Source organism: Pyrus communis, chromosome 12 (assembly GCF_041283825.1).
Source record: "Pyrus communis isolate YQ-2024b chromosome 12, ASM4128382v1, whole genome shotgun sequence".
Taxonomy (NCBI): domain Eukaryota; kingdom Viridiplantae; phylum Streptophyta; class Magnoliopsida; order Rosales; family Rosaceae; genus Pyrus; species Pyrus communis.
Window position 1 is genome coordinate 4202032 of NC_142576.1, and position 17018 is coordinate 4219049.

The window sequence follows — 17018 nt, forward strand, 5'->3', positions numbered from 1 at the left end:
AGCTATTTTTTGACCTCATTGTCTTAAATTCCTGGATCCGTCGCTGAGGGTTAGTACTATAGTATATATTATGCTCATTCGAGGGCCAGATGGCGGCAAGTTTTATCGACAAGCCTAACCTCTGCTCGGTTGAAAAACTAATCTCCAACAGCTTCTGCTATTGTCTGCAATAATCCAGCACACAAAATAACATTGGATTCAAACTATATGTGTGTCTTTCTTCTGTGCTGGAACATGCTCACCTTGTTTCCAACAGCTGGAGAGTCACGAGATTTAAGAGTTCATCTGATATGTGGGATTTCACCTTTCAGAATTTCCATTTGCGATGCAGAACAACTTGAAAGGTTTAATCTACAACTCTTCCATTCGCAACGGGGATCTGCTGATGGTGGAGCTAAACTGTATGTGATCTGGTTTTAAGTGGGAAAATACAGCTCAATGAATTATTTCATTAAACTTCATTTAGTAATTGTGAAGTTAGACCTTATTAAAAACAATGAACAATTACGTGCCATGAATCATATGCTGAATTGAGTATAAATAGCAGGGTTGTAATGTTCGCGATAAAATTTTCAGGGAAGAAGCACTATCAAGCAAGAAGTAGTGCACAACTTATTTTATGCTACCACTATTTTCAAATCAATTACTGCAAGAGGAAAAAAATCTTGATTACCGAAGTAGGATCAAGGTGACTAGCTACAGAATTATGGAGCCAAAAATAATTAAGAAGAATACATAGGTGACATGTGGATTCTAGAGTAAAAAGACAAAATTACCCTCTAAGAACACCGGAATTCCTACGCGCTCAGTGGACAATCATCCTACAATCAAGTCAAGAGTGCCTAAAATAGATATTTATTCAAAACCTATTTCATCCATCCTCATCAAATCTTCTCCACAAGGTAACCCCCAAAACATTCATTTCAAATTATATTAATTAGCTAATTAATTGATTTATTACCTAATTAATCTATTAAGTGGCTAATTAACTACCAATTACACCCAAAAATGCCACAAAGGGCCGGTTACCATCTCTCCAAAGGGGGTTGGCCATGCCCTATATATATTACCTCATTTTCTCTAAAAACCTAAGTTTTACACTCTTATTAAATTCTCCAAACACTTTTCCCTCAAAATTTTAACTTTGGTATCGAAGGTTCTTCGGCCAAAGCCCTCCCATTCATCATGGGCGTGTGAGGCTCTTAGCCTTGACCAAAGATGTTATTTGTTTTGTAGGTGCAATTTTGTCCAAAAACAAGGAAGAAGAAATTTGCATCCACAAATTGGTGCTTTCATTGAGAGTTGAGTTACATGCTTGTAGAAGACTCTTGCATCTAAGGTTTTTTGTTTCTTTGCTTATTTGTAGATTTTTCGTATGTTCTTATTCTTGGAATCTTTATTTCTAAAAATTCTTTGATAAAACGTAAAAGAAAAGTACAATGGCAAAAGATTCGGAAACCTCGACAAATGGAAATTCCAACGTTCAAGGATTAAGACTGTGGTGATCTATAAGGCTTAACGTAACGGTAAGCGGAATGACACCCCCACGAGGCATCACCGTGGTAGCCACCTTTCGCAAAACCCATGGCTCCAAGGTCACGACCCAAGCCGTGTTACTTCAACCTTCAAGGGCCTAAGCTATAGCCGAGCATGCCTGTGCCGTCCAAACCCAACGCGTTGTCAAGTCGAGCCCAAGCCTCGCACCCGTGTGCGCTACACGTCGAGCGGCCCACTTTCGTGGCCCAACCTGATCTCGCGGCCCAGCCTGCTCCCGCTGAGCAACCCACTTCCGTGGCCTAGCCTACTCATGTGGCTTAGCCTGCTCCCGCGGCCCAGCTTTCTCCTATGGTTTTCCAGGCATCCAAATTGGTCCAAGATTGGTTCAACCGTCCTGGCTTCAAATTTCTAAGCCCACGATCAAACTGGGGGCATTTTTACCACATTTCTCCGCGGATTTGACATTTTCCAACTCAAATTTCGCACTCCGGAGTCTGCCACACTTCCATTGCTCAAGGAGACACATTCCTTCCAAGCTCTTCCAACCCAAATGGAGAACAACACTTGTCTCAACAAGTCATAGAGTTGACGAGTGCCCTTGCACAACATACAACCTTGGTGAACCAGCTCTTGCAGTGCACTAAGATGCAACGTGTTCCAAACGAGGTGTTCCGAAGTAGGACAAGTGCAGACGAAGAACCTCTTCAGCAACGTCCCGGCAAATAACCACTTGACCAGCCACGAACCAAGTGTTCAGGCAATGTACACTCCTGACTGGGCCATCGAGATAGCGTGTACTCCCGTCTTAGCATGCGAAGGAGTGTGCACTTTCAACTAAGCCTACGAATGAGCATACATTCACTGCTGGGGCCACACTCTGAAAGTCAACATGAGCAACCTTCCAGGCGAAGTGTTCATTCGCGGCTAAGCTCACAAAGAGCATCTTCCACCTTACATCGGAGTAGGCAGCACGACGAACGGAGAAAATCAGTCACTTAATTCCGGCTCAAGTTCAATCGGCAGCCTGCGAAGAATTCGCTTGCCTGCTAGGAACGCATCACATGCACCATATCTATGGCATAGGCGAGTCAAACACATGGAAGAGTAGCCTAGACCAGCAAGTCACAACTGAGGGTAGTCCAGAGCTCCGCTACCCCAATAAAGACAAATTCAAGAAGAAGTAAAAAGATTCTTGACCAAGTGATTGCGCGATTTCGAACGTAACGAGGTTACCGACGAGGCACTACGACGGGACATAACGAACATAAGCAGGTCACCTTTCATGGAGGAGATCGAGCAGGCAAAGCCTCCATGTGAGTTCAGCATGCCATATTTCACATTTTTCAAAGGGGATAAAAACCTGGAGAAACATCTAAAGCACTACCCAAGCATAATGATCCGCTATTGAAACAACGATGATTTTATGTGCAAGATATTCGCCATCACTCTACAAAGAAAGGCATAAGATTGGTTCTACACCCTACCACCACAATCCATCCGGAGTTTCGACGAACTTTCTTTGGTTTTCACCAAAGAATATTCATCCTATTGCTCGATTAAGAAGAAGTCCGACCACTTGTTCAACGTCAAGAAGAATCCAAATGAGTCGCTTCGCGACTATGTGAAGATGTTCAAAGCAGAGAAAGCAAGGATATTTGGATGCAGTGACTCGATAGCTAGAACAACTTTCCAAAAAGGACTTTCAGCAAACCACCCGCTGTTTGGAAACTTGATCATGAAAGAAAGTCTAACTCTGGCAGACTTTTTCGCTCTAGCAAAGAAGCATGCACTTTGGGATGAGGCTTGCCGATGCACATTCAAGGACTTGAAGAAGTACCCGACATCACCTCCGTCTATCCAAACCGGAAGCAGCGGATGACTTATTCGCATGTTTGATGGTATCTAAAGCAGCAATAAGCGTTACCATCATACGAAAACAGTTGAGGGCTCGATTACCTGTATTCCACAGTTCAAAAGCTCTCCTCGATGCTGCCAGAAATTCAAAAGTTAACTTTGACGACAGTTGTTGCAACTTAGAAGCTCAAATTTTACCTTCAGATGCACATAGTCATCCTCATGACGCATTATTCCGCCTAATCCAGATGCACGATGATAAAAGCGTAGACACTGACAGATGCAAAATTTTCTGACGAACGCAACAACTTGGCCCAAAATGAGCTCTAAGGGTAGACACACATTAGAAGAACACACTCAGAAGCAAGTTTTGTCCTCGTCGCCCCAAAAGATCCTACATAGAAGCAACATTTATCGATAGTTGAGCATCTCATGTTGTGTGTAAAAGGACAACCCAACGATGGCTCCATAGCTCCCTACTGCGCCTTCACGCCTAGCCTAGAAGACGTAACAGAATGACCCAATAACACCTCGGGGGTAGCCTAGCATGCCCTAGCCACGCCTGCTTCAACTGATAGAGACTTCTGACATTTGTATGTCGATGACGCATCTAACTACAAAGGTTCGGGAGCAGGCATAGTCCTTGTCACCCTAGACGGCTTGATGCCCGAGAAGTCGATCACTCTAGGCTTCAAAGCATCCAACAAGATGATCCTCGACTACCTCAAGAAATCCCTCACCGATAAAAAGGGAAAATAGCCAGACGAACTCCTCGATCTATGGGCATATCGCACCACCAAAAGACGAGCAATCGATGTGACTTTTTTTTCTTTAGCATTTGGCTCAGAAGAAATCATTCATCCCAATGTCATCAAACCGAGTATCAGCACTCTACTGCCAAGCATTGAGCAGAACAGTAAGGAGATGGCCATAAGCTTATATCTGGCAGAGGAAAAACGCGAACATATCATTACCTGCATCGTAGTCTACCAGCAACAGCTCCTCTCCAGCCATAACAAAAGGGCCAAGATCTGACAGTTCCAGCCCGGAGATCTAGTCTTAAAAGCCTTCATCACTATTCGCATAGAAGGCTCCAAAAAGATAGATCCTATCTGAGAAGGTCCGTACAAGATCAGTAAAGTAGACAGTAATAGTAGCTACATCCTTGCCACCATGAATGACAAAGAAATCGAAACGTAGTGGAATGCCTACAATTTGAGGAAGTCCCATACGTGACCTCCTACTACATCAAAGCCTGAAGACTTAAGCAGCTCAATGGGCACTACTTCATAAATCGATAACTATCCAGTTGTTATGCAGTTCTTACCTTACAACTAAGTTCTTGTTCGTTTCACTCATTTTTTCAATGAGGAATTCAGAAGTAGTTTACAACTTGGTTTGGCTACATGCTTACAACAACGGATCACTTCTGCACTTCAAAAGAAGATCGTGCCCTTCTTAGGGACTTATCGCAGAAATTGCGCCCCCTGAGGGACCAACCATGCTCTCGAGTGCGATAGGGTAAACCAATTCCCTGACACCCATTTGGGTCTGCTCTCTAGTGCGAGAGGATAAACTAATTGCTCTCCAGTGCGAGATGGTAAATCAATTCCCCGACACTCACATGGGTCTGCTCTCCAAGGTGAGAGGATAAACTTACACTCTGAATATCTAGACGTGGATAAGTCGGGCTGCCCTGGTATAAGTAAGTGCATGATGGCTTGTGCCTGGATTCCTAGAAGTAGCCACAATGGCCTTTTTCAAGGCTTAGCTAGCTAAAGGATTTTGGGTCTTTTGGCCTAATTCGTAGGCAATCGGGCCCCAGAGATGAAGGGGGCACATTACGTAGTATGCCCTACAGACGACTGCCCTAGAACCCTAAAGCTGTTACTGAGTGCACTAAGGTAGCCTACGGTTTCCAGAAAATTGCCTACGGCTTGCCCTTCGAGTAGTAAAGCCATGCTGGGCTTATACAACAATACATTTTTGTGAAAGGTTAACAAGCTAGCGTGTATATACGAAGCTTTATTTATTGCCGACATGCTACGTAGTCGATAAGTTTCACCTTTGCCAAGCTACACAACCTATGGAATTGGAGAAAGCCAAGGTTAACAGCCTAGTGGTCACGCATACTTGTCTACTTCTGTAAGTAAGGTGTTCGGCTGCTGACCCTATGGCTAACAACTTTGTAAAGTTCTACACCAACACCTACGACTGCATAGGCTACGCGGCATGTCTGCTTATAGTTCTCTCTCTCTTGTAGGGTAGAATAAATCGTTTTCCAAAGTTGATTTAATAATCCACTTAAGGTGGACTTAAATATTCTTTGAGAGAAATTTATTTCCCTTTCCTAAAAGGATCTAATTTCTAATTAAAGAGGGAATCTACATCAAAATAGGAAATAATCTTATGTTTCCTAAAGCAAGAAGATCTCTATACCTACTGCCTTTTCCTACGAGCAGCCCAACATGTGTAGGGGCATTTGTGGTGCCAAAAATAATCAAGAAGAATATGGAGCCTCATTTGCATTGCGCATGCCATTGGACATCAAATCTTCCATTATAGACAACCCTATTCGCTGTCCTCTAAATGGCAGTTTTCTTTCCTACAAGCAACAACAACAACAAAGCCTTTTCCCACTAAGTGACAGTTTTCTTTCCTACAAGCAGAATCGTTATATTTTAGCTTCACATTTACATATATAAACAGATACGTAAGTTACCTTCCTATACAAGTAAGTCAATTTTGATTCCGGTAGCTGGATGTGAGATCCTAAGCTTGTATCTTTATTGCTCACCCTTTTGTCTTTCAGCACAACTGTAATCACTACCACTATATTCTGGAGGAGTGTAAATGGCAAGAATGGAATACCCACCTGATTTTCGCTGTCCCTAAGAAAAGAAGTGCCGTCACAATAGTGAAGCAATACTCTATTCCAGTTGAAAAAAAAATGCAATCCCATTCCTAAACATGATAAGGATCAAGACAGAAAAAAAGGAGACGCAGGTATCGGTTTAACAATTGAGTATTATGTTTGAGGAGAAAACCTGGATTTTTTTTCAGCTGCGTTGCTTAGTATTCCCGTAAATGCTATCTCTGTTTCCATGCGTGCTGATGATCCATACGCTGAATACTTTCGGTTAGAACAACTTCTGATGTCGTTTCACCAACCTCCTCCCTGCCACAAAAAGAACGAGAGAGAGAGAGAGTATAACTAAAAGGAAAGATGAACTTGTTGTTGTGCGGAAGCTTCAAATATGAAACCAAAGCTAACACGGCAAAATATGACAAGACAAATAATCCAAAATAACACAAGGATTTATACTGGTTCGACGTAAGCCTACATCCAGTTCCGAGACGGCGAGGAAATTCCACTAATGTCAAAAGGAGATTACAAATAGAGTTTTAACTCTCAAACCCAATAGCCCACATATACCCAATAGCTCTCACTCTCTCAAAGAACAATTGGAGAAGATGGAAACATATACCAAATTCCTTCTCTCGCAAAAGCCACAAAATGTAGCACAAATATCTTTGATTGAGTGATCACTAACAAAAGGGAATTACAAACAAATGGGAAGGAGCAGCACTATTTCAAATGGGAGAGCCGAATGCTCTCTCCTCTGCTCTCTGAAGAAAAGCTCTTTCTTCTCTCTTCTTTCTTCTCAACCGAAAACAAAATGAGCTCTATCTTTCTCTCTACTTCTTCAAAACCAACTTATCCTTTTTTATTGAAACAACACTCACGGGTGTTGAAGAAGAGAACAAAACTTTTTCAAAAGCAAAGGTCTTTTCCCTTTTTTCCTCCCCAAAACAAGGAAGGTGTTTCCCACCTTCTTTTGTTTATAATTTTTATAGCCAAAGTTATATTGTCTTGTTGTCCACTTGGTCACAAATCCAACAATCTCCACCTTGACCAAGTTCCGAAAGCATCACAGAGAATCGAATCAACAATCACCATAAGCACCCAAAGTACACACTAAAGACAACGGGAACTAAATCAAATTCCCCAAACTTACCAGTGCTCATAACAATTTCCACCTCGACTCAAACTGTACCAAAGCCAACAAAAGTAGACCATTTCTCTACCGTCTTCTCCAAATTTGCAAACCATAAGTGCCTTGATCAAAACAAAAGGTGATTCAAACGAAGAACTGAAATTCTTCAATATCACCAACAAAAGATCAAGTACACCATACCAAAGTTGGACACACAATGAACTCCACCTGCTCACAAACACCATGGTCTTAAACTGCACCAATAGACTCATTCACATAGCATGGCACATTCTCCAAGTCAAAACTGATTACAAATTTGGCAACAAAGTCTCACATACCACATACGAAAATATGCCTTTCACTCAAGTTTAGCATCATCACATGAGCACCAACAGGACAACCAAAATTTCAAATTCAAATAATCAGTAGGAGATCCAAAACCATACCTCAACTGGAGTCTTCAAGAAAACTAATTGCAGATGATGGAGACCAACAGACCAAATAGCAGTGGCAAACAAATCCAACCAAATGTCCATAGCCCAAACAAAGTTAGAAAGCATATAACTTGCCTTCTACACAAGGGTTCCCCACAAATGTTCTGCAGTGCATGTGGTGTATCCAAAATAGTGTGGTGCCTCACTATCCAAACTTGCAGAACTCAACAAATTGGCCCTCACTGAATTCAACTTTACCAAAAAAGCAAAACCATACCAATATCCAAAACAATAAAAAAACACCGATGAAGAGCAATTGACATAACACAAACATACATAGAGGCTACTAAGCAACTTTCTCAAATCATAACAAGGAATCCTTACAAACTCTTAAATCTCCATATGTAGTGGAGAGATTTAAGAGTACCCACAACACCAGATTCTTTTTTTTTTTTTTTTTTTTTTTTTTTTTTTTTTTTTTTTTTTTTTTTTTTTTACAAATTTCAAATCTGGTGTAGCCAACTGTCATCATAGAACAAAGTCGAAGTCGTCATCGACGACATTCGCACTCGCACCAGCATTATCTTTCAGTTTTGGGCAATCAACTTTCCAATGCCCTTCCTTGCGACAATAGTTGCATGTGTTGTTTCTGGTCTTAGACTTCGATCTCAAATTTCCTTTATTACTACCTGAACCATATTCCCTATCTCTGCCTCTTGCTATCAAAGCCTCAGAATGAGAATCATTCAAATTTCCAAATACTTTGTTCTTTAACTCTCTTGAATTCAAAGCGGCTTTTACATTCTCCATACAAATAGAATCTCTCCCATATAACAAAGTTTCGACAAAATTTGCATACGAAGGAGGTAAAGAACACAACAAAATCAAAGATTGATCCTCATTATCAATTTTATTATCCATACTTTTCAAATCCATAATAACCTTATTAAACTCATCAAGATGATTTTGAATAGGCGTACCTTCAGTCATACGGAGAGTGTACAAACGTTGCTTCAAATATAAACGATTGGTGAGGGATTTGGTCATATATCTACCCTCCAACTTAAGCCACAAACCAGCTGCAGTAGTTTCATTATCCACCTCACGAAGAACTTCATCAGATAGTGATAACATAATTGCACTATGTGCTCGATTCAAAGCGTCTTCTTTTTCTTCAGCAGACCAATCTTGTGGCAAGGCTTCCACACCCTGTAGCGCCTTAAGCAACCCTTGTTGAACTAGCACAGCTCGCATCTTAACCCGCCAAAGGCTAAAATCATTCCTCCCATTGAATTTTTCAATATCATATTTCACCGACATATTCGATGGTTTCATAGACATACTTGTACAAAGCCCCAAGTCGAAACCCAGAGCTCTGATACCACTTGTTGTGCGGAAGCTTTAAATATGAAACCAAAGCTAACACGGCAAAATATGACAAGACAAATAATCCAAAATAACACAAGGATTTATACTGGTTCGGCGTAAGCCTACATCCAGTTCCGAGACGGCGAGGAAATTCCACTAATGTCAAAAGGAGATTACAAATAGAGTTTTAACTCTCAAACCCAATAGCCCACATACACCCAATAGCTCTCACTCTCTCAAAGAACAATTGGAGAAGATGGAAACATATACCAAATTCCTTCTCTCGCAAAAGCCACAAAATGTAGCACAAATATCTTTGATTGAGTGATCACTAACAAAAGGGAATTACAAACAAATGGGAAAGAGCAGCACTATTTCAAATGGGAGAGCCGAATGCTCTCTCCTCTGCTCTTTGAAGAAAAGCTCTTTCTTCTCTCTTCTTTCTTCTCAACCGAAAACAAAATGAGCTCTATCTTTCTCTCTACTTCTTCAAAACCAACTTATCCTTTTTTATTGAAACAACACTCACCGGTGTTGAAGAAGAGAACAAAACTTTTTCAAAAGCAAAGGTCTTTTCCCTTTTTTCCTCCCCAAAACAAGGAAGGTGTTTCCCACCTTCTTTTGTTTATAATTTTTATAGCCAAAGTTATATTGTCTTGTTGTCCACTTGGTCACAAATCCAACACTTGTAATCTGATAACTAAAACAAAAAGAACGAGAGAGAGAGAGAGAGAGAGAGAGAGAGAGAGAGAGAGAGAGAGAGAGAGAGAGAGAGAGAGAGAGTACAACATGCTCTGAAGTGTGAGTTTCTTCTCACAAACCTGAAGGTGAATGAGCCAACTATTCGCCCCCAATCCATATCCACGATGCAAATGATAAGCAGGTACTGTTCCATCCAAGCAGACTGCAAGAGCGAAATTTACCATAATAAAATTGGGACATTACTCAAACTAACAAGAATTAACTATCATTAAGGACAAGGACTAAGAACTGTGAAAATTCTTTATATATCGTTGTATAACAAAACTTCAAAAAAAATAAAAAAAAGAACTGCGAATTTTCTTGAATGCATCAGTGCATGCATACCTGCTCCTTTGGCAGCAGCTCCTTCGATGAGGGTTAGCCCTACCATCAGTATGCCATTTGCAGCCTTGGAGGTTCCTCCATAGGTCTTCAACAAAGGCGGTGCTGCCTCATGAAAACAAGTGCTGTCACAATGCCTACACACAAGAACTTCTCCATGGATCTCCTCTGCCTCAATTTCTACCCCACTCAAACCTTTGAAATCATGGCTATGAAAACGAAGCTCAAAACCTAAATCGGAAAGGTTGGGAATGTACGTTAATCCTTGATTAAATCTTACACATCTTTTAATAGGATTCAGCTTTTTCACACAACTAAAGGTGTAAGTAGTTCGTAAAGGACAGAGTGTTTGCCAAGTCATGTATGTAACAATCACACTGATTTTGATAAACAAGACAATCAAATTCCTAGCAATCTTCAGATATTTTTCAGGGTCAATTTTCTCTATGGCGGGATCCCGCTGAATTGTAGCTGGATTGGCTACAACATGGACTACATATCGTCAACGATATGCATACTAATATTGTGGAGATTTATCGCCATGTTTCCACTTAATTAGGAAGAGACACTTAACTGGGATAATGGAGATTTGATTGTGCCTACTTTACTGAGATACGTCTCTTCTTAATTTTGCAAGAGCAGATCCTACTCCAGCTACTGATGAACGGATTCTGCTTAAAAATTGGCTCCATTTTCTCTATACATTGGTATACAAAATACATATATAGATTATGGTTATGTAAAAATACAAATCATCCCTGAAACATGTACATGAACTACATGACAATGGCCAAGTATACGCATCCAACGCTAAATATCATCATACTTCCAGGTACACTGCTTGAATTTTGTGCCCGGTAGAGTAGGGGGAAATTGTGTCCAGACCATGAACGGAGATTGACTGTATTGGAGACAAGGAATCAGGTATCACCACACTAATCATTATTCTCACCATGGAAGAATGAGAATATTCTTCAATCATCTGCAGGCGCTCGTTGAACAATGCGTTGGCATTCTCCTTAGTCATATGTTTTACTGTTTTTTATCCAATTCATTCATTTGTTTTTTGGTCTTTGAACTTTGATAACAGAATTCTATTGATTTCAGTTTAGTTATTTCATTAAGCAGAAGGGATAGTATTATAGTGCAGACAACACAATACAATTACCATGCAAATAATCGATCAAACAATGCTCATTTGAGAGCCAAATGGCGGCAAGTTTCATCAACAACCTTAACCTCCGCTCGATCAAAATACCAATCTCCAACAGCTTCTGCAATTGTCTGCAATAATCCGTCACATTTGTAACTTTAGATATCTCTGAGCCCTACATATAATGCGTGTGTTTCTGTTTCTGTTTGTGTGTGTTGGTAGTTAATACAGGCTCACCTTGTTTCCAACAGCTGGAGAATCATGTGAAAACCATTCACTTTGCCCCGTTTGACAGTGCGCGAAACATGAATTTATGAAAATCCCAGTTTGATTAGACACCGAGAATTGTTTTACTGCATTCAGCATTTGATTCCTGAATCCTGTTCCATTCCAGCAATATAATGTCACAATAGTTACACGGTTTGTTTCTGAAATTCTGAAGCTTCTGCAAGATTTAAGAGTTGAAAAAAATTCCTTGTTTGTGGGATTTCACCTTGCAGAATTTGCATCTGTGATGCCGAACAACTTGCAAGGTTTAATCTGCAACTGTTCCACTCACCGCGGGGATCTGCTGATGGTGGAGCTAAACTGTTATAGATCTGATTTCAAGTGGGAAAATACAATGAAATGAATTTTTTTTCATTAAAAGTCCTTTAAGTAACTCTCAATCAAGACATTAAAATAAATAATGAACAATTACCTGCCATGAATCATATGCTGAATTGAGTATAAAGAGTGGAGTTGTAATGTTCGCGATTAAGTTCTCAGGAAAGAAGCACTGCAAAGAAAGAAGTAGTGCACAACTTATTATGCTACCACCTATCTTCAAATTGAAAACTGAAAGTGGAAAAAAATTGATTACCGAAGTAGGGTCAAGGTGACTAGTACAGAATTGCGGTAGATTTTCTCGCACCCCCTGTAATAATCAAAGGAATTTACATAAGCGCAAATTAGAATTCCTTAAAATGTTGCCAGGATTTCAGGACAACAAATTTCAAGTTAATAAGATATTTACCTGCAAGCTTACAACACCAGTATAAATATCCCTTAGTGTGCGTCCACCGGAGATGTCAACTCTACAATTCCATACAGGGTCACCGAACAAAATCAAAGTGTTTATAACTAGCTAGTAAGTACATGTCTGCGACTCTGCATGTAAATAATGCAGCAAAAGAGTAAAGGCATTATAGATAGTACTACTCACGCGTCAATAAAAAATCCGCCATCACTCAAGCACTTCACTTTTGTGGTTGTGGGAAATAAGCCCCGAAATTCATCACAGTGCAGAATAGATGACAGGCCGCCGGAAGAGCAACCAAAAAGAAGAGCCTAATGTATGATTGATTAATATGTTGCAAGAAGAGCCATAACATGGGAACAGGAATAGATCTTGAGGATGATAAAGTATGTTGTACCTGATTGGCGTCGCACATGCCCTTTGACATCAAATCGTCCATTGCAGACAACCATATCCGCTGTCCTCTATATTGCAGATGTTCTTTCTAAAATGCAGAATCACTATATGTTAGCATCTGATGTACACGAAATGTATAGAAATATTTAGGGTCCCTTCCATATTATGGTCACGATCACTATTTTGTGCAAAAAATGCAAATGGCAAGAACTTCCACCAGACCTTATTTTCGCTATCCCCAGAAAATGAAGCGCCATCACAATAGCGAAGCAGTACTCTATTCCAGTTGAAAAACTCTACAATCCCAGATATGACAAGATAAGGATCAAAACAGCTAAACTAGAAAGAAAAAAAAAAAAAAATCAGATCCATTAAGTTTGTGATCGAAAACCAGGATTTTGTTCAGCTTGATTGCTTAGTATTCCAGAAAATGGCATCTCCGTTTCCATGCGCGTTGATGATCCAAATGGTGTAAACTTGCGGTCAGAACAGCTTCTGGTATCGTTACACCATGCTCCTCCCTGCATCAACAAGGAATCAAGCAGGCTACTTGGCTACCAATCAACTAAAAGAAAACGTGTCATCTGAAAACTTCAGCCTCACAACATGCTCTGAAGTGTGAGTTTCCTGGAACCATCTATATGATGTAATTATCCCTATAGCGATAATTTTCTGATTAGTCTCACAAACCTGAAACTTAATGAGCCAACTATTCACCACCGATCCATATCCGCGGTGCAAATGATACGCTGGAACTGTTCCATCCAAGCATACTGCAAGAGCCAATTTCACAAGGATGTAATGTAGCCCAAAAAAAGGAGACAGAACTTAGATAACAAGCATTAGAACGAATAAGAATTTATGAACTGTGAAAGTTTTAGAGTACATCAATGTATGACATACCTGCTCCTTTAGCAGCAGCTCCTTCGACGAGGGTTAGCCCTACCATCAATATCTCACTTGCAGCCTTAGAGCTTCCATAGGTCTCCTCCCACAAAGGCGGCACCGCCTCATTGATACTGTTCTCCACAAACCCATCAGCCCAAACTCTGGAAACAAGTGCTGCCACAATGCCAACCCACAAGAACTTCACCATGGCTCTCCCCTGCCTCAATCCCTCTGCCACCCAAACCTTCGAAATACGGCTATAAAAACGGAACTCAAATTCTAACCTGATAAAAGATTCGAATGCACGTTGGCCCTTGCTTAAATCAGAAAACTTATTGAATTATTACTTCACTGTGGCCAGCTTATCACAACACAAAAGGAAATAAAATTTAAAAGAGAAAATGAATTCTTTGGGAGTTATTCAACTAAAGTTGCCCAGAAATGGGAAAAACAAAGAGATCTAACTAAAAATCGGACTTTTCGAAACGAACACTTTAAGTCCTCTTCCAATCCACCATGGTAAAAACTAGTAGAGGATGAGATTGTTGGCTGTCCCACATCGCTGAGGGGAAGTAAAAAGAAAGAGTTAGCAGAAGACAGATTCATTCCCTCGAATGGCAACCAAAATATTATATTATATAAACACAGAAGTAAACATAGTTAAAAACCAGTTTCAATATGCAGAAACATTGATTAAACAAAAGTGAAAATACAAAAATGACAGCATAGCCGACAGGGAGAATAAGCATGCAACAATAGTTGAATTCATAACAACAGCTCATATGGTTTATACGTTGGATTTATTCTAATATAAATCAACCTTAAATGGCCTACAACATATAATAAGAATTTAATATTGGATATTAATGTAGATATTGTGATTTGATCTCTTAATAAGATATCAATATTATATTAGGTGTCTTGTAGTACAAATAAGATTGATAGAGTCCTTGATTATACCTGCAAACCCTAGACACACAACAAACGCTTCTCATAAAGTAGTTGTATCCAACCAGGTGCTTTGTAGAAGATTTTGGTGTTGCCGCAACCTACATACTCTTCGCTTGGTCTCCAATGGCTATCGCTTCATGATCAGGTTAGCTAACTCCTTGTTTTGTGTTTTAATTATATAACCATACAAGATTTATATATAGTATCAGAGCCATTTATCATATGATTAAAACCTATTAAGAAGTATCAGAGCCATTTGTCATATGATTAAAACCTATTAAGAAAAGTTAATTTTAGAGACTGAAAACAGACAGCTTAATCAGTAATTGATATTTCGATTATAAACGTTGAAAGTCTACTAATCACACATGTCCCGCTGATGTTCTTAAATTTTTGTGAGCATGTTATATTTTTTCTTACCTTACATTGGAAAACCAAAGAGAGGTCCCTGTCATCTACCAAAGCAATATGGTTTGTCCCATTGAATTCGATCTTCGTGACGGTCTATGATATTGTACTTTGATTGGTATATATATTTAGTTGAATCCCTTGAAGCTTAAATTAATTATATAATATACATGCATAGTGATGTATACTGCAGGGCATATCCATACATTGCATATCATGCTTTAGTCAAGTATGTCATGAATATGAATCCTAATTTTATATGTTTTGGCAACATGCATCAAAACGGGCAATGATTTATGTGTTCGACTAAGAAGTGAGATTATCACTGTTTAATGTTGTATACGTTAATATACTTCAATTCGATCAGGATGAGCAATGATAAATTTAGGGTTTTGCAATTCATCTGAATTATTGACTCTAGTCAAGGTACCGTTTGGAGACACAAAAAGATTTTCACAGCTGCTCGTGTTAGCACATATGTTTGTGATATTACCATTGATGATCTAAGCAAGCAGATTTCTTCATCGTCCATGAATATGGTAACCATGGTATATGATTGAACATTTTGAAGCATCGAATCTATATATAATTTTTATAGAATTGAAGCATGAATTTTAAAAAATCATATAGGAATTGGGATCCTATAATCACATAGGAATGCTGAGAAGCGTATATATAAAACATGGTATCATATAAGTGTTTTACAGATTCTTTTAACTAGCAGCAAATTGTTAAGTATTTTTGGCCCAAACGTTAAAGTTTTAGATAGGAGGGGTTCTTCAACTCCAGCCACAGCTTCAGGAGGGTTCTTTACTGCCACGGGCGAGAACACCTGTGTGAGGTACGTTCATGGTGGACATGCGACAAGGGGACACTAATCACCTCTCAAATGCCCACGGATTGCCGCAGGTTTTCTGATTCCATTTGAATGGGTAAAATAATGTATAGGAAATTATATATAACCATGTCATGCTGTGGGAAATAATTTTGCAAATATGTAGCAAAATTGACAAATGGCGTGTCGTTCTTCTAAAGGGTTGGATTGTCCTATGTTGCGTGAAATGATTTCTATGCAAAGACACAAATATATGTATAAAGCTGGTGGATGAGCATTAATAATGCCGTAGGATTATTGGTTATGTTTGAATTATTATGCCCTGGATATATGCATTATATATGTACCAGTACTCAAGTATGACTTGGGAATATTAACTCAAGTAATGTTTATAATGATTTTAACTCCATAAGGAATCTGCGTGACTAATCAATTAGTTTTGTCTACAATTTTGCTTTCTTATCTCTGTAGTCATTTAATTATACAAGACTAGTCAATTGTGAAAATTGATTCATGACTTATGGATTGAATGAGAATGATAGAAAGCATCCTATGGCAAGAACAAGGACATCATACAAGTGAACGAGGTTTGTAGTAAGTAAGCGACAATTTTCATTTGTATTTTATCTATTCTATGTAGAATTAAGATTGGTCATGTGATTACATATATGTTTATAAAGAAGTGGTGACCATATGAAGGCATGAGGTATGTATTTCATTCAAAGCATGTGACTTAGTTGATAAGCACAAGTTTTCAAACTTGTACATAGTTTGTTAGTTTTTCCTATGCCTAAAGAATTTTAAAAATGTTTTGATCAGTTAATTTTTATGTGCCATAAGAGGAGAAGAAAAGAAATTATTCAAGGCTAATGTATGACATGCACTAGAGATGTTTATTTTGGAAGAAAAGAATTTTGTTTGTACCTTTGTTTAATTTGGTAATTACAAGGCTAATTCATGATTTTGATGCTAATTTTTTAGTAGTCTTGTACTACGGAAAGAAAGGTACAAAAGACAAGGAACCAGTTTGACTTAAGGAAGCATTTCGGTGATATCATAATTTGACTTTTAAATTAAAGCGGCTGTATTGTTGATATAAAGTGTTTCTATTTTGAATCAATTAGTTCCATCATGT

The 17018-nt window shown here is 39.2% G+C and overlaps 1 protein-coding gene and 1 pseudogene across 3 annotated transcripts; both read right to left on the reverse strand.

Annotated features, from left to right (window-relative positions):
• Positions 1–74: 74 nt before the first annotated feature.
• Positions 75–10441, reverse strand: LOC148692203 (pectin acetylesterase 10-like; annotated as a pseudogene).
• A 451-nt stretch (positions 10442–10892) lies between these two features.
• LOC137746172 (pectin acetylesterase 12) lies at positions 10893–14314 on the reverse strand. Of its 3 annotated transcripts, XM_088680847.1 has the most exons (14): positions 14181–14314; positions 13705–13973; positions 13492–13574; positions 13193–13322; positions 13024–13097; positions 12803–12889; positions 12592–12716; positions 12403–12463; positions 12250–12303; positions 12088–12165; positions 11881–11986; positions 11625–11767; positions 11403–11518; positions 10893–11135 (listed from the first exon to the last, which is right to left on the reverse strand). In XM_088680847.1, the coding sequence occupies exons 2-13, from the start codon at positions 13895–13897 to the stop codon at positions 11429–11431; spliced, it is 1224 nt and encodes a 407-aa protein (XP_088536973.1). In that variant the 5' UTR covers positions 13898–13973; positions 14181–14314; the 3' UTR covers positions 10893–11135; positions 11403–11428. The 3 variants fall into 3 exon arrangements, with proteins under 3 accessions (XP_088536973.1, XP_088536972.1, XP_068342353.2); XM_088680846.1 differs by having other exon boundaries at positions 10893–11518; XM_068486252.2 differs by having other exon boundaries at positions 10893–11518; positions 13705–14300.
• Positions 14315–17018: the final 2704 nt, after the last annotated feature.